The sequence below is a fragment of the Acomys minous genome, assembly GCF_964271855.1.
Source record: "Acomys minous genome assembly, chromosome: 4".
NCBI classification, from domain to species: Eukaryota; Metazoa; Chordata; class Mammalia; order Rodentia; family Muridae; genus Acomys; species Acomys minous.
This window is the reverse complement of record NC_140486.1, coordinates 74,142,462-74,168,071: the sequence shown is the minus strand read 5'-3', so window position 1 is coordinate 74,168,071 and position 25,610 is coordinate 74,142,462. Positions and strand designations below refer to the sequence as shown.

The 25,610-nt window shown below is 37.8% G+C and overlaps 1 protein-coding gene across 2 annotated transcripts in view; it reads right to left on the bottom strand.

Moving 5' to 3' along the window:
• GULP1 (GULP PTB domain containing engulfment adaptor 1) overlaps nt 1–25,610 on the bottom strand; it is a 266,886-nt gene that overhangs the window by 94,923 nt on the left and 146,353 nt on the right. For both annotated transcript variants that reach the window (XM_084780088.1, XM_084780089.1), the window contains exons 2-3: nt 14,497–14,564; nt 5,753–5,814 (exon numbers count right to left, since the gene is read on the bottom strand). In XM_084780088.1, coding sequence (XP_084636214.1) covers nt 5,753–5,814; nt 14,497–14,524 — 90 coding nt within the window. In that variant the 5' untranslated portion in view covers nt 14,525–14,564. The remainder of the gene's footprint in view (nt 1–5,752; nt 5,815–14,496; nt 14,565–25,610) is intronic.

The following is a 25,610-nucleotide window of genomic DNA, read 5'->3' as shown; positions in this document are numbered from 1 at the left end:
ATGCACGCATCCTGCCACTTCCTGAACTCATTTTAGATTTCATATATTCCTAATGCAATTGAAATGTTATATAACCTCTTGGTAGTCTGTACTGTTGAGGAAACTATTACAAGAAAAAATAATATATTAGTACAATTTTCCTACAGATATCTTCCTTTTTTTCTGGTAACTGTTCTAAAGATGCACAGTCATGGGTATTGAAGTAGACTGCTTTTAAAATGAGACCATAGAATCCATTAAAGATGCTGATTCTGCGCTCAATTCATATCATTCCTTCAACCAATGTGTTTCCTGCCAGAATTTTACCTTCCTTGAAAACTCCTTCCTCTTTATCCTCACTTCTCATTTCCTCTGGATCTTTCTTTCAAAGATTGCTCACCACCGGCTGCCTAGGGTTTTTGATAAAACATATGCTGATTTTAGCCACTCATCAAAGCCACTCCTGGAATAATCTTGATAAAAGCTTCCAAAGCACTTGACATTTTTCAAACAATTTCTCCATCCTTTTACTTTTTGCTTAGTCTCCTGAATTCACATTTGAAGCTTCAGAATTCTAATGCCTGACCCTTTAAAGATCAGATCAATTTGTGCCATTTCAAAGCTATTATTTGCCTACCAACACATTTTCTTGTTCCTTCACAAACTGATAGACATTTTCAACCTTCATAAGATCCCTCTTACAGCTTAGGGGCTCTTATAGCATTCGGCACGGCCAGAAGCTATACAGAGACAGTTTTTGCAGAGAGATTTTGTTAATAGGTATATTAAGTAAAAACAGAATAAGGGGAAGGAAATGAAGCCTATGGATTTTTGGCCTCAGGGCTAGAGGTGCAAATATTTAACATATTCAACCTTCTACACTCAAAAGTTTGGAATGAACATAGTGCATGTGTTAATGTCAATGAAAAACAAGTCTAAAATGACAGCTCACTTTTTTAGAAGGCTTTGTGCGGAGATGACATTTATCACTCATCCTAAAATTTATTAAAAATTTTAAACTTGTATAAGTGAAAGGATTAAAGAAAACACTTTTACACATTGCATGCTAATTATTTTCACATATTTTGTATATTCTTCTTGTGCTACAACTAGCAAACTTGGAAAATTCTTATATTTATAGGTATTATAAAATTACACTAAAATGCCTTAAAATTTTAGAATTCTATGTCATTTTAGGTGTTTCAGAAATGTATTAAAAATGTGACATTTTAATGGCTTTCAATGGTCTCAGAGGGTTCAATCTCAACATGCTCTATTCCTAATTCCCTTTTCTTTGTTTGACACAGTAGAAAATATATATTTCTAAAATGAATTTTTCTTCAATGAAGCTACAAACTAGTATTAATATTTCACTGAAGCTTAATGTATGGCATAATCATCAGAAAAAAAACTTAAGCATTCATCAAATTATTCAGTTAAATTGAGATCTTTCTTTACCATGACTCATTAGTCCAATTAATGGCATAGCTTTCTCTTCATTAACTTCTAGCCTGTTATTCTCTATCACATTTTTAGTAAGTCTGAATGCATTTGTTTTTGTTTTATATTTTATTTAAGAGCAGGAGAAACCTCACAAAATGTATTCCTTCAGAATGTACTTATAGGAAACTCCAGATAATGCCAAGGTGTCATCATGGTGTTTTTCATTAATGGTCAAAACACTAAATTGTTCCCAAGTATAACAACTAGAGCTGACTCCAGAATTGGATGATTATGTTTGTGATAAAAATGTTATTAATAATATGTCCCAGCAAATGCAAGATTTTAATAGACATCCTTTATATATGGCTATATATATATAGACAAATGAACACATATATAGAATATGTGTTAGGCAGAATTATACATCTCCGTCCATCCTTGTTTGAGTTCTATGATGAACTAGAGAAATACATGTAATTAGGGACTTATTCAACAAACAAAGTACGACTCTAGTGCCCTCTGAACATATCCTAAATCTAAACATTTTATCAAAAGATCAACACATTAGCCTTTTAGAGGAGTTGTACATTTTAAAATAAAATATTTAATAAATGTTCTATGTGAAACATTTGTCACAAGTCTTCATCAAGAAGATCACTGTTACATTAATAGAATAACAAACTGATTAAAATAAAAATCTGTCAGTATTTCACCTTCATAGAAAAGACAGCTTAGCATTCCTGTCAGAAGTGAGAAGCTATGATAATACACTTTCCTTATGGGTTACATCTTTGAAAGTTTCTGCTTTAATGTTCTAATTATAGCAATAGATGGTGAATATAAAAATCAATGTTTAGATCTTGTTGGCCTTATTTTCAAAATGTATTCAGACTCTGTGGTGTTTCTCCATCCCCTAGTATGATTCAAGTAGCAGTCACATCTGGCCCGGACTCAGTGAATACATTTTGGCTCCTTATGGTCAATTTTATTTAAAAATGTATCTCAGAAATCAAGCACACTTGTATTCTCAATCAATAAGGAGCCTGATATAAAGGTTACAAGTTTAAATCTAGTATAGTATAAACAGTGAGATCCTATCTCTTACAACAGGAATAGAAAGAAAGAATAGGGGAGGGAGGGAAGAAAGAAGAAATGACTAGACAAAACAACGAAGTTTTAAGATCTTATTGCTTCCCTTCACTTTTTGTGGGGGACTCTGCTGGATAAGGTTGAAATCTCAGTTTCATGCTCAGTCTATGAAGACTGGACTCCCTTTCTCAGCAGAGTCCTCACTCCACCTGATCTAGTCATCCCAGATTTTGTAAGGGGTGTCATATAGTCCTCAAAGAAACATACAGGCTGACACTTTCCTGATAAGGAACTTTAACAAGCACAGGGAATTCCAGTAAGTACTAAGATCCTAGCCTCCAGCAAAAGGCCCTAAACTGTACCTCAGAGTCATCTCCTCACACACAGGATAATCAAGAGCTGTTTTCTTCTTGTTGTGATAGGGCCTTGTGGTATTGACTGTAAACAAGGCACTGCATGTAGATTAAGTATCCTGGCAACCTTAGCCCTAGCAAATCAGACACACCCACCCTCAGGACACACCCCACCACTCAATGCTCAGGGCTTCACAAGTACCGCTTGGCTTGTTTTCTCACTCCACCACAACCATCTCAGACTTGTCATTTTCAGAAAAGAAGGGCTCCTGAGACATGCACTGGACTTCCAGGTCTTCCCATTTGCTGGTGTGCTGCTTTATTGATTAGTGCTGACCACTGGGGAAGCACCTGATGAGCCTGCCTCTCATAGGACCTCCCTTCGGGAATCCACTCACTTCCCCTACCATGCCTGGCATGGTAGACAGACCAAATAATAAATAAAACAATAAAATAAAATAAGATAAAATAAGACACTGCCATACCATCACAGGTCCAAGTTCTCATTGCCTTCTGATACTGGCAATTCCACTGCCTTTTGGCAGGTTTTGGGCATTTGCCAGCTTACTATGCCATGGCATGCCTTGGTAGGAGGAGATGTAACACTTGTGGAGTCCCCAAGTCTCATCTGCCTTCTGAGACTCTGGTTCTAAAAAGAGCTAACTATAACATCCAGTGTGGGAACTCATTTCGTACCTCCCCTAGAGAGGCTGGGAAGCCAGCTTTGTGCGTCAGCCACAGGCCTCACCTTTAAAGCGCTGTAGCAACTGCTGAGGGAGAAACTAGACATCTAATCTCAAGGTCCAACTGCTCTCTTCTGACTCACTGGACATGGGCCCAGACCCACCACTGCCAGATGTGTAACTATATTTTTCACCATTTTTTGAAGAATAATTGTAAGAGGCTATATTCAATGAAGGCATGTGATAAAAGTTGTTAACAATCTCTTCCAGTGGAGGTGTCCCAACATCTGGCTATACTGGCACCTTTAATGTTCTCACTCAGGAAGCAAAGGCAGGGAACATGCCTGTGAATCCCAACCAGCTAAGGCCACAGAGACAGACGTTTTCTCGATAAATGGTGGCCGCTTACATAGGCAGATTTCCACTTTTAAATTAATTAAATCTAGTCAAGTCTACTCTGTGGAAAAACAGCTTACAGTGGCTTTCAAATTCTTTGACTATAAATCCTAATTCTGCAGAGCAAATACATATTTGCTACATATATTCTGAGAGTTTCTTTCCTCTTTATATTTCATTCTATCTCTAAAAGAAGGTGTACAATGATCCATACTACACTGATTTCATAATATGTTTTCCCCTTAGGTTATAACCTATAGACTGGAAACACTGCTTACAGAGCACAGAGAGAAATATAATAAATGCCCAATGAATTAGCACTCATGCTGTCACTACACATAAAGAAACATTTCAGAACTAATGAACCTTACAGAGTCTGATTCTTACTAAGTAATTACCTTGTATTCTATATTCACATGCAATTGAACATGATTTCAATATAAATATCAAATGAAAAAAATTACAATCAGTACTCCATAAAATGAGAAAAGGTGGAGCTAAATTGCCTTGTTAAAAAAGTAAATGGACAATCATATTCAAGCAGAAAATAAAAATTGAAGATATCTTAAATGAATGTCAGCACATCATTTTCCAGGGGACCACTTTGAATATCAGTTATTTTAAATACTAACTAATATTTTAAATATTAGTTAAATGAATAAAATTTAAATACTAGTTAAATATTATTTAACTGTTCTCTAACAGTTCTATTAAATTTATTTCCTTAATTTTCAACCACTGCGTGCCTAATGTGAAGTGGTGGTGAACTTCTAACAGATGATCTTCTCTTTTAGCCAGTTTGAAGAAAAACTAGACATAGACCTAGATATAAAATTTGACATAAAACCGGCACATTCCTGTTCTCCATATACAAACTGTTCCTATGTCACATGCAATATTGGTCTGATGTTTATCTCACCTTATTTTTATGACATATGTATTTCCTGCCATTCAGTAAATGTATTACCAATGCTTCTACTAATAAGGTGACTTCCTATGAGTTCTAATGGCTTCTTAACTCTGCTGATGACGATCAACTTTCACGTCAAGGATGCGAGCATTAAAGTCTTCTACATTTAATTTGTATGACTTACACCATCTCTCACCATCCAAAAAGTCCTCTCACTTTCCCTTTTTACTTCTGTCTGCCAGCAGACTTATTGCCAGCACTACTTTGTGCAACTCACCAAGTTATAGTGCTGATATTCAGTCAAATTCTACTCTATATGCTGTGATGACATTTTTATAGGAGTACTTAGTGCTGACAGTCAATTGATACTTTGTAGAAATCAGTTATTCTAGATAATCTGTGCAGGCCTGATCCAAACAATTGAAAAAGTTCTGGGAACAAAATAGAGAAGGAATTGATATGTGCCAGAGGAAGAGGAGAATTCTACATGTAGTTTTCAGGATAAGATCCTGGCAAGAATTTCCAGCCAGCTCATTCTGTTGGCTCTCTCTCTCTCTCTCTCTCTCTCTCTCTCTCTCTCTCTCTCTCTCTCTCTGTCTCTCTCTCTCTCTCCCTCCCTCTCTCCCCTCTCTCTCTCTGTCTCTCTAGCTTTCTCTGTCTCTGTCTCTCCGGTCTCTCTCTCTCTCTGTATCTGTCTTTCTCTGTCTGCGTGTCTCCGTCTCTCTCTCTCTCATTTATATTTCTCTTTTCCTAGTTAGGTATCTATTGCTGAGATAAAATGCCATGGTCAAAATTAGTTTCAAATACCATTTACCAGGAAATATTTTTTTAATTAGCACAACTATTAAAAATAACATATAACAATGTAAAGTTGGATAAAGTCCCAATAACTATGTTACCTTTGCATTATAGGGAATGTAATGTTTTGATAACGCTTCAGGTGTATGCATCCATGTTTTGTCTGTAAAAGAGAAAGTACAGTACTGGATTAAACCACAAATTTCTATGATGTTGTATTCAAACATTCTCACATGAAGGAAGTCTTACTAGGGAAAGCAGTCTAAGTTGTTAAGCTTTTAAAAATAAAAATAGTCACCAGGTGTAACCACAGAAGCAGTAAGATAATGAGACTGGTGTAGAAATAGGAGCATAGCCATTCTAGACCATGTCCACATTCCCTCTAATTATACTAAAATCAATTACTCAAGCTGAACAGGCACATAAAAGGAAGTGCTAACAGTTCAAAATTCTTGACACATGTTAAATCACTGCAATGCTAGGTCAACAAATGTAGGCTGTATTTAGATTAAGATCTTACCAGGAAAGATGTAATGATTTTATTACTTTTGTATGAATAGAGATCAACATCACATAACAAAAAGCACATATTTCTAGTATATTACATTTAATATGAAATGTTACTGAGAAAATGGATATAGAATAAAATTTCCAAGAAGAAGAAAATAATGCTTAATCAATAATTTTTGAATGCCAAACATCAGAATTACATGTACTTATCAAAATGTCAACTGACAAGTTAAAGAAAGCAAAATTAAAATCAGTATGTTTATTTTCATACTTTTTACTCTATAATTTATTTTTTAATACAATGTTAATTTGACAATTCAAAAAATACTAACAGAAAGCAAGAAACCTAAAATAAATGCAATTGGGGGCCGCATGGTGCCCAAGAGGCCAAATGGCTGCCCCAGGGCCCTGCGCCTGGGGCCGCAGGGTTTCAAGAGACGAGGTCCTCAATGCATTCTGAGGACGATGATTGTGTTCCAGAGCTACACAGAAATGTTCACCCCCAAGAGCAGCCTGATTGGGAGGAAACACTTAGCACAATGTATTAGAAATACTCAAGCCAAGATCATCCAGCACGGCATCAATCTCACACTGTGTCTGATCCGCTGAACAGCACTGACTGCACAGCCACCAAAGGACCATACTGAGAGCTTCAAAACACAGTGCTGGTGTTTCCCAGAATAAAGGAAATTCTGTCATGTGGATCCTCCATACCCTCCCTCCGCAGGACCATGGGACCATGCCAAGGCCATCGGACTGCAGCCTCTGTCACTTTTCAGGTAGCAGCCTGGCCCAGTGCAGCCAAAAGAGATGGCATTTGAGGTGAGGGTGCTGTTCAAGTGAAGCTCAAGTGAGGACTGCACCACTCACACCACAGGCCTCACAAGCCTCCTATCCTGGGCCAGGGCAGTGCTCAGTGCCGAGAGCTGGATTATGCAGAGGTGGATAAGAGGGAAGCACAGACGTTGGGGGGCCATGCCAGATAGAGCACTCGATGGAAACAGAGACTCTGGAGGTGTGAATCAACAGAGCCACAAGTTCCCCTGGAAAAGAAGCTGAACTGGACCAAAATCGATGGTTTCTGAGAGCAACTCAACAAAGACTTTACTTGCCACCTGCTTGATGGCCCACAAGATCCAGTACCCACAGGAGTAGAAGGCCATCCATGCCTTGACAGCCATCAACAATCTGGCGAACTGAACGGGAGCAGGAGAGCTGGCCCTGACGACACGCAAACAGGAGAGCTGGATCTGAGGACACAAGAACAGGAGATCTGGTCCTCTGCATGAGGGAGCAGGTGAGCCGGCCCTGCCCTGAGGACACGGGAGCTGGTGAGCCAGCCCTGCCCAGAGGACATGGAGCAGGAGAGCTGGCCCTGCCCTGATGACACAAGAGCAGGAGAGCTGGCTCTGCCCTGAGGACACTGGAGCATGTGAGCCAGTGCTGCCCTTAGGATGCAGGAGCAGAAGTGCTGACCCTGCCCTGAGCATGTGGAGCAGGAGAGCCAGCCCCACCATGATTACATGGGAGCAGGTGAGCTTGCCCTGTCCTGAATATAAGGGAGCAGGTGAGCTATCCCTGCCCTGAGGACAAGAGAGCAGGTGAGCTGGTCCTGCCCTGAGGATATAGGAGCAGTAGAGCTGGTCCAGCCATGATGAGACAGGATTGGGTGTATAATCCCTGTCCTGAGAAATGGGAGAAGGAGACCTAGCTCTGCCATGATAACAGCTGGGTCTGCCCTGATAACAGGCGAGTGGGAGAGTGGGCCCTGCCCTGAGGACATGGGAGTGGGTGAGCTGGCCCTACCCTGAGGACACAGGAGCAGGAGAGCCAGCACTGCCATGATGACAAGGGAGCGGGAGAGCAGGCCTTGCCCTGAGTACAGCGGAGCGGGCCCTGATCCAGGTCTCTGAGTCAACCTCACCCTATGTATGACCTGCTGGAACACATGAAGAGGTCAGACCTGCAGATTCAAAGATTAAGAATCTCCTTGACTAGTATGCAGATATAAGTGAGTATATACCATTTGAGTCTTTCTGCTTCTGGGTTAACTCACTCATTATGATCATTTCCAGCTCAATCCATTTATCCACAAATTTCAGGAATTCCTTTTTTTTAATAGCTGAGTAGTATTCCATAGTCTATATTCCACAGTTTCTTCAACCATTCTTCTACTGAGGGACACTTAGGCTGTTTCCATGTGCTGGCTATTAAGAATAAGGCTGCTATGCACATGGTTGAGCAAATTTTCTTGTTGTGTGCTGGAGCATCTTCTGGGTATATTCCAAGGAGTGGAATAACTGGGTCTTGAGGAAGCTCTATTCCCAGTTTTCTGAGATAGCACCAGATAGATTTCCAAAGTGGCTGTACTAGTTTGCATTCCCACCAGCAATGAAGGAGTGTTCCTCTCTCCCCACATCCTCGCCAGCATGTGGTGTCGCTTGAATTTTTGATCTTAGCCATTCTGATGTGTGTAAGATGGAATCTCAGAGTTGTTTTGATTTGTATTTCCCTGATGATTAAGGAGGTTGAGCATTTCTTTAAGTGTTTCTCAGCCATTTGACATTCCTCTGTTGAGAATTCTCTGTTTAGTTCCAAGCCCCATTTCTCAATTGGGTTATTTGGTTTGGTGGTGTTTAATTTTTTGAGTTCTTTATATATTTTGGATATTAGACCTTTGTCAGATGTAGGGTTGGTGATCTTTCCCAGTCTGTAGGCTGTCGCTTTGTTCTCTTGACAGTGTCTCCTGCCTTACAGAAGCTTTTCAACTTCATGAGGTCCCATTTATTAATTGTTGACATTAAGGCCTGGGCTGTTGGTGTTCTGTTCAGGAAGTAGTCTCCTGTGCCAATATGTTCCAGGCTCTTCCCCACTTTTTCTTCTAAGTGACTTAGTGTCTCTCTGGTTTTATGAAAGCCTTCACTTACCAGGAAACTGAGACAGCGGGAAAGACATCCTATTGGGACTCTAGATGAGAGAAGCATGGGAGAATGGCAAAGTAGAAGGATCCAGAGGGTCCTAGAAACCTACAAGTAGAACATTATGATAGGCAGATTTGGGCCCAGGGGTCCCGCTCAAACTAAGGCACCAGCCAAAGATAATACAGGCGGTAAACTTTAAACCCCTACCCAGATCTAGCCAATGGGCAGAACATTCTCCACAGTTGAGTGGAGAGTGGGATATGACTTTCTCACGTGCTCTGGTGCCTCACCTTTGACCATGTCCCCTGGAGGGGGAGACCTGGTGGCACTCAGAGGAAGGACAGCAGGTTACCAACAAGAAACTTGATAACCTATGAGCATACACAGGGGGAGGAAGTCCTCAGGAACAGTCATAGGGGAGGGGAATAAGGGGGAAGTGGGAGGGAGGGAAGAATGGGAGGAATAAGGGATGGGATAACCATTGAGATGTAACAAGAATAAATTAATTAAAAAAAAAAAAAAGAATCTCCTTGACACACAGCAACAATGGGATATGTGACAGCAGTCCCAGTGAGGATCATGTAATAAAAGTGTAGGCCTCAAACCAGACTCATGAATCGTAGCAATGAAAGTAAACATATGTGGACAAAAGGCTATGCTGTGTGATATGCTATAGCTTCTTTGACAAGAGTTTTGGTTTGTCTGTTTGTTTTATTTTACTGTGACTGGGGCAGAGGGGTTTTAGTGCATGATGTGTAAATCATAGACAATCATAAAAGTAAAAAAAAACCAAATATATGCAATTATCAATATCTACCCTTTGATTATGATGTCAAAACAGCTATAAGAGTTGTTCAGAATAGCTCAGATGTGTTCAATTCCCATCTATGCAGCATTTTCTCTGCTAAGAGAAATGTCAACCCTAAAACATTAGGGCATCTACAAATATTATCAGTGAAGGGAATAATTCAGTCTACCAATCCCACAACACTGCCACAGAGTGCTAAGAAAAGGAAAAACAACAGCTATGCTTGAGTGTTAGGTGGTCATAGATTTATCTGATACTTCGGAACCACTTAATTGCAGTGTGCTTGGACCAAGTAAACTAGATATCTATAAAATAAGAAATAAGCTCTTCCTGATGGTAGTCCTTTTTGCCTGTTCAAAATATAATGCATAGTACATATTTACACTAACAGTGAAAATAGCATGTGAATTAGATAGCTTCCTAGTTTGTGACTCTGACCACAGATGTTAAGATTACTGGAACTCTCTCATAAAAATCAAGTTTTCCATTTCAAACCAAAATTTATTTACATAATGATATTGTTTTCCAGCATATAAAAGCATAACTTATAATATAATAAACAGCCACTAAGTCAACACTATATGGGAACAAATATAACAGATACTTTAATGGAAGAGGATCCTTCACTTCTGGACACTGATTAAGAATCTCTGTTAACCATCTTCTGGACTAAAGAAAGTGAAGACACCAAGCCAGGTAAGATTGGTCTCTCCACTTTACCTTCTCCCTGATAACCTTCACCATTTACTAACAATCAAAGATCTTAGTGGAGAACAGAGAGCAGAGTCCCAGACTCTCTTTCCTGTGAAGGCTTCTAGACCTGCCTCAGCTGATAAGGGGCAGATTTCCTACTAAATGGAGTTGTGATGGTTTTAAAAAATGTTTTAGGGGATTATGCCTTCTCTCCCCTCCCTCTCTCTCCCTCACCCCCTCTCTCATTTGTTCACATTACATCCAATTGTAGTCCACACCCTCATGGCCTCCTGTTCCCACCCTTCCTCCCTCTTACCTCCTCCTTCCCTCCCTCAGTCCTCAGAAAGGGGGAGTCCTCCTCCCCTAACATCTAACATCATCCCATCAAGTCTCATCTGGACTGCCTGTATCCCCTTCCACTGTGGCCAGCAAGGCTGCCCTTCCAGGGGAAAGTGATCAACATGTGGGGACCACAGTCCATGTCAGAAATAACTCCTACTCCACATATTATGGGACCCACAAAGAGACTCTGCTGCCTATCAACTACATCTGAGCAGAGGGTCTACGCCCTCACCATGCATGGTGTTTAGTTGATGCCTCGGTCTTTTCAACACACCCTTCCTCATCCCAGATCTATACGCTACATTGGTCTCCTTGTAGAGGTCCTGATTCCTCCAGTCCTTCTGTTCTCCAACTTTCTATTAGACTCCCTGCTCTCCACCCTACTCTGGCTGTGAGTCTCAGCATCTGCTTGGGTCCCCTGCTAGAATGGAGTCTTTCAGAGGCCTTCTTTGGTAGGCTCCCATCCTGTTCCTTCTCTTCAACTGCTTCTGGTGTTTATTCTTTTCATCCTTCAGAATTAGAATTAAGCATTACCCCTAGTGTCCTCCTCATTATTTAGGGTTTTTTTTTTTAGGTCTGTGTACTGTATTTTGGTTATCCTGAAATATGTCACTAATTTCTGCTTATAGATGAGCATATGCCATACATGTCTTTCTGGGTCTGGGTTAGTTAACTCAGGATGATCTTTCTAGTTCCATCCATTTGCCTGCAAACTTCAAGATTTCCTTGCTTTTAATGGCTGAATAGTATTCTATTGTGTAATTGTCCCACAGTTCCTTTACCCATTCTTCACTGTTTCCAAATTACTTGAAAAGCTGCTATGAACATAGTTGAGCATGTGTCTTTGTGTATTGTGGGGTATATTTTTGGTATATACCTAGGAGTGGTATTTAGGTCTAAAGGTAGAACTGTTCCCAATTTTCTGAGAACTCACCAGACTGATTTCCAAAGTGCTTATACAAATTTGCATTCCCACCACCTGGTCGTCATGTGCTGTCCCGTGAGTTTTTGATCTCAGACATTCTGATAGGTGTAAGATGGAGTCTCAAAGTCATTTTGATTCATATTTCCCTGGTGGCTAGTGATGTTTAGCATTTCTTTAAGTGTTTCTTGGCCATTCAATACTCCTCTGTTGAAAATTCTCCATTTAGCTGTGTATCTCGTTTTTTAATTGGATTATCTGGTTTGGTGGTATTGAATTTCCTGAGTTCTTTATATATTTTGGATAGTATCCCTTGGTCAGATGTAGGGTTAGACAAGATCTTTTGTTGAACCAAGACTATATGACTCAAAATGATGTAAAGATTTTTCTTTTGTGAAGGATGAAAAGAAGTTTGGGTAGGTATCTCTGTTGATAGTGTGCTTTTCTGGTATGCATGAAGGTCTATGTTCCATTCCCAGCATCCATAAAATCAGGTGTGGCATTATAAGACTATATTCTCAACCTACAGTGCTATTGTTTAACAGTAGGAACAGGACCTCTAGAGATTGTCATTTAACTCATGAGTCAGGACCAATTAGCCAAACTTAAGGTAAAATATCTGGTATTAATTTCTAACATAGATGGGGATCAAAATACTGATCAATAATTTCTGATTAGCATAATCATTAAATTTGAAAAAACAAGTGAAGTGAAGGTGAAGAAAGTTGAGGAAGAATGAAATATTGGAGGAAATCACAAGGCCTGTATTTCCAACTTCTCCATGGACATCCTCCCACTTTGTTCAATGTATCAAACACATTGAGTTAGAATAGAATTCCTTTGAACTGGAAATGAACACTGGTCATTGTAATTTGTCAATGAAAAAAATCAATCCAAGTATCTTTCAAATGTATACCAACTTCAAGATGGGGCTTTGCCTTTAAAGCTTTGAGGAAGACAACTATAATCAGATCTATGCATATCAAAAGGTCTGGAAAGATCTGTGAACCACCTGATGATTTGTATCAAAGTATTTTAATGCAGACACTTCAGTGTTGTAGGGCTATTCTAGACTTTGTGACTAAAAAAGGAAACATAATTTCACTTTAGTGGGTTTAAAATGAGAAGCAAGTTACAGACATCAAACAATGTACCATTGCTTCCATTTTGTCAGAATAATAAATAAAAAGACGTGTTTCCATATCCATGGGTGTGCACAGGGTCTTAAAGGTAACATTATCTAAATTTCCAGTGACTACAATAGTCTGCTTACCACACCCAAGTGTTTTCACCTCTTCACAAACAGTAACAATCTTGTTATACCTTCACAAAACAGGTATAATGCATTTTTCTATGCTAAATCACTGGCTTTATGGTTTATACTTACTTGCCCATCATTACAGTATATGCTATGGTGGAAAAGACAGCCCTTCAAATAATAATGAAAGGCATTCCTCACTGCATACAGAGAATTCTCAACTTTACGTCTAGTGGAATTATTCAAGTTTAATCCCAGAACTCAGGAAGGCAGAGGCAGGCAGATCCCTGTGAATTAAAGGCCAGCCTGGTCTACAAAGTGAATCCAGGATGGACAAGGCTATAAAGAGAAATCTTTACTCAAAAAACTAGAAAGAAAGAAAGAAAGAAAGAAAGAAAGAAAGAAAGAAAGAAAGAAAGAAGGAAGGAAGGAAGAAGGAAGGAAAGTAAGTTACATCTGGTTTTATTTCTGGTCTTGTGATGTGAATGTGTCAGAGCATCATTTTAATTCCATCAATAGAGGACTTGCCTAGTATGCATGGAGCCCAGAGTCTGATCCTCAGCAGCTCATAGACAGATGCAGTGGTTCATGCCTGTAATCCCAACACTGGCAATATGGAGGCCATATGATCAACGTTCAAGTTCACCTTCCAGGCTACACAGTGAATTTGAAGCCAGAATGGGACACATGAATCCTAAACCACTCAAGAAGGGCTCAAGTTGGGTAAAATGCACTTCACTTAGCTTCATCAAATAAAATAGAACACTAACGCTGTAATTTCTGGTTCTGGACTCTCTGTTGTCCATATATTAAATATTTACAGTTGATTTTACTGTTGGGTCATTTTTATTACCCATGAAACTTAAGGTCAATTTTCAAAACTGTACATGGATAACAGTATAATGGTTAGACTTTCTATACTCTTCTTTGGCAAATCACAAAATCTACTTAAACTTATAATGTAGATCACAACCTACTTGCTCATTTCAGTCCATTTATCTATAATCTTACCAAATTGTCATCTCTTTACAATTTGATTAATATTATTTAAGTATTCACCCTAAAATTCCCAAAAGCAAGTTAAAGAGAAGATAGCCCTTTTCCCACTACTGAAAATATCCTTCCATAAAGAAAAATTTCAGATCATTTTATTCTAGACAATTCCAGAATATAGCATATAATTGCTAGAGAACATATAACATGTTCATATGGATTTTGAACTAAGCATATTAACTTGACTTTTAATTTGGGTACAACCAAAACATATTAATTTGTAGTACTTACAGATGTAGATTGCTCTAATATAACTCCACTAGCTTGATAATAAGAAAAGAACAATGTGTTATTTACACTTTATTAATAACAGTGATTTGACTCCCAAGTTCTCTTACCTTTCTTCCTGCTGAAAGCACGGTTCATGATGTGGAGCCTTGCAACTGCTCAACTCAGTAACACAATTCTGTTAAAAGATAAATGAAGCATTGATGAATGGCCTCTTCTGTGTTGATGATGGTATTTGTTTGATTTTTTGAGAAAAGCTCTTGCTTTGTAGTCCAGTCTGGCTTCAAATCAGGGTAATTTCCCTGCCTCAGCCTCACAAATTCTGAGGTTATAAATTATACCACCACACCCAACTCTTGGTGCACTTGAAATTACAAAGGCTTTAAGAGATGTTAAATACTCAAGGGGCAATAGTCTACTAAGTCCCACAGGATGATAGATATGGGTAAGCTTTCAAAACTGTACATGGATAATATTGTACCCTTCTTTGGCAAATCACAAAATCTACTTAAATTTATACTGTAGATCACAACCTACTTGCTCATTTCAGTCCATTTATCTATAATCTTAAATATGTAATGTTTTAAGAGACAAAGTGTAATATGTCAGCTAAAATCTCTCCAAAGGATGCACACCTCTAGATGTTCTGTGTTAGTTTTAGATCTTGGTTTCAGGGGAGATTTTAAAGATCTGACTGGGTTATATCACTCTAGACTAGACTTTTCTCTATTAAGTAAACAATTACTTAAAAGATGAAATTCATGAGAGTGTTGTTGTATAGGCCAATGCTTTAAAGGCTAATCTGAGTATTGACCATGCCTCTGGACACTGACAGTGTCTGACTGACATACTCAAGATGAAAGGTTTGAAACAATTATCATGAGAGAGTGGCAAGGACAGGTCAGGACTGTGGTCAGGAAAGTGCATCCAGTGTCACAATTAGCTCTTTTTAAATAAAATATATTTTATTAATTTGTTCATATTGCATCTCAATTGTTATCCCATCCCTTGTATCTCTCTCTTCTATCTTCTCTCTCCCTCTCTCTCTCTCTCTCTCTCTCTCTCTCTCTCTCTCTCTCTCTCTCTCTCGCACTCTCCCCTTCCTTCTCCCCCTTAATGCTCACATAATAAACATATCCATATCCTACCTGTTGTGTGGTGCATATCTCATATTTCTTTTTTAAATATATTTTATTAATTTATTTGTATTACATCTTAATTGTTATCCCATCCCTTGTATCCTCCCATTCCTTCCTCCCTCCCATTTTGCCCTTATTGTCCTCCCCTATGACTGTGACTGAGAGGGTCCTCCTCCTCCTATATATGTTCAGAGGTTATCAAGTCTCTTCTTGGTATCCTGATATCCTTCCTCTGAGTGCCACCAGGCCTCCGCACCCAGGGGATGTGGTCAAATATGGGGCTTTTGATGCTTCTCTTCTGTCAGCTGACTTTTGGGCATTTGCTCTCTTATCCTTTGAAAGATAATATACACAGAACTTGGATGTTCAGTTAAGCTCCTAAATTCCCATCAATTTCTGTGTCTCAGGATTGTCCTGGAAGCAAATTATTTAGCAGATATTTTAACTTTATATGATTGAAGTAATGGTAAAAATGAAGGTTTTAAGAATACATTTTCTTAAAAATTCTAAACTGTCTTTGGAGTCACCTTGGAATATTGTGGCAGCACTACCTAGTCCTACTAAAAGTGAAGACCCATGCAGTATTAGCCTAAGAGTGTCAGCCTGAAGAGGGCACCACCACTCAGCCTCCAGATGAGGACATTTACAGGCTCCTGCATCTATAGGACACAACTGTCAGAGCAACCTCCTGTCCGTGTAAATTTAATCTTTATATGAATGTTCCACTGTCTATGTTATCCTGAACCAAATTTCTCAGCTCTGGTCATGTCTCAGCAGTTACATGATGAGGTTTTCATTATGATTCTTCCTAATGTCAACTAAACTACTTTGTCCCTGGTATTCCTCATGATGTTGTGTCTTTAATGCAAGTCAGCCCCCTTTCTCTAAAATGAGACAATTACATAGAAAATAATGGTGCCAAGAGAAATACTCTCAAAGACAAATTATTCACTACAGACTTGTCTATGCTGAAACAAATATGTATGGCATACTTGACTAGTGAAGATTATAGCAGATCTCGAATGAGATGTTTCATTTTGAACTACAAACTTTGAGGTTCTCAGTAAAAAATGCATTTCAAACATTCATCTACTTAAAAATAATCACAACTATTCTATTGTAATAATGTGCACATTCTGTGATCTCTTCTCTTTATTTCCATTGGAATCTTACTAAGCCTGCACTTTTGGTCATTTCACCAAATGCTTCTACACTTGTATCATAGTGACCAACAACTGTGGGATTCAGTTTCAGAGGTAGTGCTGTCTTTGGAAAGCCCTTCTGAATTCCTCTTAAAGCTAGAATAAGCAGTGTCAATGCTGTTAGAGTTTACAACTAAAGACTGTAGATTTTTGTGGCTAAAATGTGCATTTTATTTCATTTCTACACATAAAACTATAGTATAAATTTTGACTCAGTTTTAAATATTCCATGTATCACTGGGGTATTAGAAATGAAAATAACTTGACATTTGAATTTCTTTTGTCTTCGTGAAAGTGTTGATACATTGGCATGTTGACACTAGACACAGTTTGTAAATTACACTAAATGCTAAAACTCAGTAATTAAAAATTTGTCTGACCTCACTGCTTTAATCATCTTACAGATAGTTTTAAAAAGTGATTGCCCTTTTTAAACTTATTATCATCATTCCTTAATTTATTTGGGACTCCTTTCTTAATTTAGTAGAGCCATTTTATCATAATGAATCCTCAAAAACATTACAGGGCTTCAGAAGGACCATTATAACAATAAAGAAGCTCCCTGAGATGTAAAGAACTTGGGTCTGGGCAAAGGTATGAGATTCTTTTTGCTAGCTTTTAAAACAGTCACAGAAAATGTATCTTGTAAAAATAAGCTGATATCCAGACTAATGAAAGGCATTTTCCTGAGATGCAGTCAAGGCATGGAGGAAAGGATGTCTTCAGATATTCACATAGGGAGCACCTGCATCCTTCACTGGTGGGAACAAGGATAGATGTATTAGCCATACCTGCAAACCAGACAGCTTGGAAAAAATAAATACTTTCTGTTTCTACCATTGCTACCATAACCAATTTCCTTTTAGCTTTAATGTGAACACAGTAAGCACTAACAAGTTAGTTTTCTACTTTGTTTACCTATTAATGGTTAAATTATAGCTGATAAACTATTTCTCCTCAGAAATCCCTTCATGTTCATCACATTTGAAAATAATGTACTTTTCCCTGGCAAAAAATCTAGCGGTAAGCAAAACTTCAAGAAATTCTGCTTTTTCTTCTAAGTTCAAGCACATCAAAAACCATTTCCTGGGTGGCTTAGATGAGGTTCAGGAATCTCAGTTTAGTACACAGAAGCAATTACAAAACTGCAAACCCTTATACTTCACTCGATACATGGTTAGCTGAGCCACTTGTGCCCCGAGACCAACTGAAAACCATGTGCTATTACTCCTATTCAAATGTTAGGGAGGAATTCTAATCCAGCAACATGGCTGCTTTGTTAAGAGATCATATCCAAAGACTGTTCAGCTGGAGTGCAGACACACCACATACTTTTAGTTCCTCTGGCTGGAATACAGGTGTGGCCTTAGTACACACCTTTAATCCCGAACAATCAAGATAAGGTAGTTTTTAGAGAGAAGTAGCTAGGTTTGAAAGTGACATGTAAACGAGAGGCAGACAAAGTGAGGAATCAGGCAAGGATTTGACAGAGTGATTCAGTGAGAATATACTCAACTCTGGCAAGAACAGCACAGGAGAGACAGACTACGTAAGAGAGTATGACAGGAAAGAGGGTTGACTTAAAAAAATAGAGAGAGAGAGAGAGAGAGAGAGAGAGAGAGAGAGAGAGAGAGAGAGAAGGAGGGACAGGTTTTACTGGGAGAGCTTTTCAGAGACAGATTGAAGAGAAGCAAGACACAGGTGGAGACAAAAGAAGCCAGAGAATAAAAAGGCCCCAAAAGATTAGAACAGATTGCCAGAGTTAGTTTCAGGCAAAGCGGAGCAACTCAGTCGGAAGCCAAAAGAAGCCAGTTTGAATCAGTCACCTTGGAAAGGAGATTGGTCCAGAACACTTGAATTGAAGCAGCCAGCCAGAGTTCAGAAAGAACAAGAAAGGTTGTGTTTATTCAGCAGTAAGTCTCCAAGATGACATTACATCTGGCAAATAAAAGTTACTTTTAGAAAATTTCGTTAATCTCTTTTTGGCCCAAGAACCCAGGATGTGGGACTCATCTACAATCCCATCATCCCCAGCACTTCCTTCCTGAACTGCTGGCCTGAAGGTAAAACATTCTCAGGTCTACTATCCCAAGTCATAGCTTTTTAACCCCATGCTTCTTTATATTTGCTCATGTTGTGACTGTCTTAGTCTCCCTGCCACATTTGTCTTTCTTCTCTTACAGAAATAATTCTCTCAAACACCCTCTTCTTGCCTAAGGCTAGATTCATTTTTCATGTGAAAAGCATTTGAGCATATTTAGAAAACTTTCTGGCAAGTACCCTCAACCTACTTTGCTGAACTAATTTGAAAATCTTCCTTTCAGGGCATGCATTCAAATGAAGTAACCATTTTATTCTTGCACTAATGAGTACTTTCATATCTCTATGTACAAGAAGCTATCAATTGAATGAGAAAATATGCTCTAGAAAAACACATGAATCTGAATCCTGACAGTTTGCTCATATTTTCTCTTTAGCATGTAGGAAGTATCAATAGAAAACATTAGTTGAATTCAAAACAAAATCTGTTTATTGAAACAGGACACATTTTACTGATATGAAAAAAAAACATGTTTTTCAAAAATTTGCTGAAAATATTTAACAATTCAAAAGCATGTTATTTTGAAAATATAATCAAGACAAATCAATAAACTTTTAGTTATCTACATTATTTAATACAAGTGAAAAATGTGAGTCTAGGAGTCTTTCCAACATGACTACCCAAACAGGAGCTGATCACGCACAACACCAATGGATATGCCAAAGTGAAAGGGAAAAATCTCACAAGGTCTCAACTCCACACAAAGAACTACAGACAACAAGGGAATGCTAAGAATAGAAGAAATAGTCTTCTTCAGGGAAGAGCACAATTGCTTGTCCAATACCAATGGGTCAGCTCTGAAATGCACATATAAGTAACATTACACACACACACACACACACACACACACACACACACACACACACACACAAAAATGAAAAAGGAGGCCATGAATTTGAAAGAGAGAAGCAAAAAGGATATATATAGAGAGAGTTTAGAGTGAGGGAGAGAAAGGAAAATGATTTAGTAAAAGAAACAAGAAATTAATCTGTTAAGATAAATGTAGCACATATTAAAATACATATATACAAGTAAATATAATGTAAACCTTTGAAGAAATTGTGTCTACTACAATTACAAGTAAGAATAGCAGTGTTCATTCTCTAACATAAGAAATACTTCTCCTAAAGGAATCTATTCAAACAACAAAGATGTTGAAATATATATATGAGCAATTAGTTAGTACCTTTGTTTTCAAATAAATGTTTCATTCACTTCAGGTAAATACTATGATTATCCTAGCCCTATAAAAGGGATAACAACTGACTCCAAGGAAACAGAATGATAGCTTTTATTTAGGCTTAGCATTTCATTGAAATGAATCCCTAAAATGAAAGAAGAATGAGATCACACCAACATTTGGTACATCATAAAATCAATAGGAATTTTTAAAACATTTTTATTTTAATGAGAATGCTTCAATTTTTATAGTTTTTCATTACCTCCTATCTATCAAATAAGGTTTCTAGTTAGATTTAAAAGATGTATTTATGGTTCTAATGAGAGTCTACTTTTAGAGTATCCTTGACAGATTTTTTGACAAATTATAAAGAGATCACTTTGTCCCTGTGATAAAGGACAGGTCAATTTGATTGGCATAATCATTTGTTTATTGATACCTTTAAATATATTGTTTTAGGAGGTGTGACTGTATCTCAAAGGTTACAGTTGTTGCTTATAATGCACTACAGACATATCTGTGTTCCTAATAATGCATACAGAAAAATAGAAATGCATATATATACACATACGTATGTACTTATACACACATGCACGCATGCATCTTTCTTTAGTAACTACTATGTGTCAACATACTTAAAAAATAAAAATGTTTGTGAATACACTACTAATATGTGAATCAGACAAAACTTCTTCAAAGTATCAGTTAACAGCATAGTAGTAACCTGAACCTGGAAAGCTTAAAGAAGCACTTCATTGAACTGAGGATTTATAAACTACTTCTTCAAAACTGGAAAGGCAAACTAGAATGATATGCAAAGAATCCTCCCCCTCAAAAAAAACAGGAAAATAGTGCCAATACAGAAAATTGACAAAGGATAAACTTTATCGATTTATAGACATGTAAACTTACTGTCTAAAAACAAACAGGCAGATGCTTACTAGAGTCAGAAAGTGCAAATGTAAGCTACCTTAACTCTCACAAACTTACAGGCAATGCATACCATTATGGCGAGAAAGATCTGACAAAGGCGTTCCTTTCAATCAAATAATCATTTGAACTTCAAATCTATAGTTACCTGTGAAATGGCTAACAGTGTTTGCAGCCAAGGATTTCCTCAGTCCATTTAAAACAAAACATGGACTACTGGTTTTACATCAAAGAACAAAGTTCTTCAGTTAATTCTAAAGCATAACTGAGGCACACTGTCTTTTGACAATTTCTTATTAATGTGGCTTAAGTGATGAACAGCCGATTGTACTTATACAAATTTAGTACTCATATACTTATATATGAAAATCTCCATCGTTGGGTCTGTATCCCCAGAGATCTCGCACAGGCCCACAAAGGCTTGTGTGAGTAACTCCATCCTCTCTGTTCATATAGTGAATGTGTTTACTTTACCACATTCCCGTGAACTCGTCAAGGCAAAAAGCTATCAGACTAAAGTAACCTTTTCTTTGAGCAAGTTATTCAAAGCTTAAAAAGACAATGATTTAAAACACAGGTGGATCTTCGTTTTCTGTATTTTGTAATGTGTTAATGTTTATTATTTACTCGCTAAAAAGCAAAATTTGCATTGAAAGACAATGCATCCCTTTCTATGACTCTGGCTTTGCTTTCAGTACCTTAAGTGTAGGGGAGATTGGTGCATATCTGCCAACTGAGGAGTCTTCCAAACCCTATCAATAAGCAAATCAAATGAGTTGCTGAAAAGATGAAAGTGTAAATATTTCCATGGAAACTAAAAGGGCACAAAGGATATAGAATAATATATATATAAACATATATATTTAAATAATCTTATAGAGAAATAATAAAGTCCATACTTGTGTACATCAAAATTATTGAATTCTCCCACACATTGATTTGTGTATGTGTACTCAATATAAAAAGTTGTTGTCACTTAATATTTCATGAAACGGCTACATGTATATATTACATAAACAAGCATTTGTAAATAAATAAAAGAGAATTCATAGTAATAAATATCAAAAAGCAGAGCAAGCGAACTTTTTTATTTTAAAAGCAACCTTCCACAAAAGTATATTTAGTATTTCTGATTCATTATTTACTAATTAATGCTTTAAACGCTGTCCTTGTAAAATGTATCCACTGCTTTTGAAATGCATGAGTATAGATAGCCTAATAAATGCATTCATAAAAAATAAAGAATTAAACAAGACAATGGTCACAAGAATCATTTGGACCAGCAAGTCCAAAATTGAAGGCAAAACACTTTTCAGTATCAGAAGTAAGAAGGAATAACTGGTTTTATTGTTAAATAAACATGGAAACAATAAACTCATTCTGTTCATCATGCCCTTTTCCTGTGTGACCTCTCAAAAACTGAGTAGTGAGGACTGCAGAGGATAAATATCATACAATAGTCATAAATTACTTGAGTTGAAAATTTTCACAGATATAGCCAAAAATAACCACAGTTCTTTGGGGATTTAAAAAAATTTTATTTTGATCCTTACCATCTCTAATATTGGAACAATGCAGGGAGTCCATCTTGGGTCATGCTATCTGAGTTTATTTTTCTATCCTTTATTTTTGTCTTTTTTCTTTTCTCATAAATGACATTTTATAGGTTACAAAACAAGCCAAAAGTTAAAAACTTGAGAATTGGACAGGTAGGGATTTCATACTCAAGATTTTAAGAAAAGATGTGTAAAATATCATCATATGGCATTATAAACACATATGAAACTGACAAAGAACAAAATTGGGGATTTTTAAAAATAAAAATGTTTTAAAATAGATTTAAACATAAGCTTGTAGGTGAGAGATGTTCAGGGAATGGATAATACCCAGCCAAAACATGGTATAGGGCTTCTCAACAGAGAGGCTAACTGCGTCTATCTATCTATCTTCCTATTTTGATTTTTTTTATAACATGTAACTGCAGCCGGGAGGACTTTCGGAGGAACTCCTCTGCTTCTGAGCTAGCGCCCAGGAGGTACAAAGCTTCCTCATTCTGCTTTTTGTCTGTGGAGTACACCATGGCTTCTGGAAGCTGAACCTTCACATGTAAAGGGCAATCACAAAGCACAGTCTTCTGACAAATGGAAAAGCAGGTCAAACTAGGAATGGCAGGGTAGAACGGCCTTTAATGTTCCTCTATACTGATGGCTGTATGTAAATATTTAAAAAATTTACTGTGATGCATACAATAAGCTTTAATAATCCAAAGACTCAAAAATACTTAAAACATTATAAGGAATTCATCACAACCCCATGAATTTCTACTTTAAAGGTGTGTGTCTGAGCTGGGCATGGTGATGCATGCCTTTTATCCCAGCACACAGGAGGCAGAGACAACCAGATCGCTGTGAATTCAAGCCCAGCCTGGTCTATAAAGTGAGTCTAGGACAGACAAGGCTACACAGAGAAACCCTGTCTTGAAAAAAAAAGTATGATTCTGATGTTAGAGATGTTAAAGAAACATCAGATTTTTTATATTTAATATGAAAATTGATGGTTGCTATTTATTACCATTTGTGTGTTTGTATGTGTGCGCGTATGCATGCCCAGATGTTTAGTTCATTTGTGTAGGTGACATAATACATGCCTGGAGGTCAGAGAACAAAAGTGTCAGTCCTCATATTTCCCATTGTTTGTGACAGGTCTGCTTGCTGCTTTAGACACAAGGCTAACAGGACTGGGTTTTTGACATTCTCTTGACTCCACCTCACACAGCTATGCCAGTTTACAGACACATTTGTGCATCCTCAGCTTTACATGAGCCACGGGGATTTAGGCTTAGGTTCTCATGATAGTACAAGTATACTTTATTCACTGAGCTATCTGCCCACCTCAATTTGTGCTTTTAAAGTAGGACTTTAATTTACTATACTAATACCACAAACACATTCTCCTCATACATGGAAATTAAACATGCTATACACAGATTGCACAAATAAGCCTGAAAATCCTTTCTCTTTTCTCATCGTTTACTCCAGCAGGGGACTCAGAGGAAAAAGTAAACTGTGAAGATATTTTAAGGTGTAACTTCCCAGTGAATTTCTTTACAAAAGGCAAAGCAAGCACAGGTCAAGACAAGGTAGATAACTGTGAAGCAAAACTTACAATAAGCATTTTTTAAAATTATCTAAAGATTAGCAAAGTCCAAATGCATTTTAAGGGCTGGAAATTATGTATCAAATTCTTAAACCATTAGTAGACTGGACACAGTACAGACTCAATTCCAAAAGAATGTTCTGAAAGCACAACCCTTCTTGTAAAGAAAAACAAGTACTGTGTTCTATGCTTGCTTTTTCATTTTATTTTATGATTCTGTTCTCCTAATGCAAACCATATGTGGCTATACGCAGCCAAAGCTCATTCCTTTAACACTACACCAATGTGCTCACTCAGCAGTCTAACACAGTGACTGGACATCTTTGATCATTTCTATGCCAACACTGGTCAGGTAAAACAAAACAACATGTGTCTTTTTCCAGTATATATCAAGTTGGTGTTGGATCACAATTGCTAATAAAATTCAGGAGAAAACTGACTCTTTTAAAAAATTAAAAAAATCTTCAATTAAAATATATTCTTCATATTTAAGTACCCATGAGCCCTTGTTCTAAGTTAAGGAGTGACTGAAATTCTCAGGTGAACTGGCAGCCTGTACTACATTACTAACTGGCCAGTCTGCACAATGGTGCCAGTAAACTTGCTTAGCAAAGGTTAGGAAGAGAGAAGGGGGCCTGGTGTTGATGACATTTAATTATTTTCAGCTGTGACACAGATGGTGGCTGAGCTGAAAGCCATATTGGGTGGCAATGTCTGGGCTCCTGTAACACAAACCTTGGTCTCTGTGGCATCCCTAGTTGTGGTCTGTGGAAGAGCAATTCCTTCTGAAACTTTTATTGTCTAAGTCGCAGTCACTAACAGAAAGCAGGAACCGTCGACTGCAATGCCTCTTATTTCTTTTACGTTAAGGAAGGCTTTCTAAACAAATAAAACTTGAAGAAAGCAATACTGATTCATCTTGGTCAACTGGGTGTAATGCTTCAGTGCTTCAGAAAAATAGAGAACTGAACATAGGTGACCACATGAGTTAAAACGATAGTCTTAGACATGAATAATTACTTCAAAATCTGACACAACTAGGTTCTTATTCAAGGTCACTATACTTCCCTTCAAATTTTAGCTAGAAATTTTCAGTAGGAAGGGTTAAGGCTAGCAGTTCTGGTTCTCCTTTCCTGCCTGTGATGTCCTCTCTTCAGTTTCTTCCTATCATCCAGGTCTGGTGGTGCATACATGTAATCCTAGCACTCTGGAGATGGAGGGAGGAAGCTTGGTAGGTCAAGGGCATCTGTGGCTACACTGTGGGTTTTCAGGCCATTCTGGTATACACTGAATGTGTAGCCCCCCTCCCAAAAAAATAGCAACAAAAGGAATGATTTAAGTACCCTGAAGAAAAAAAACAGTTGGAGGAAGGGTATAAATGGTGTAGGAGGAATTATAAGGATGGGGGTGGGGGGTGGGGAGGGATTATAAAGACACAAGAACCAGAAGTGAAAGAGGAACTACACAATGGAGGTCTGACTGAAGATGCTCAGCAGCTAGGGATCAAGAACTGAAA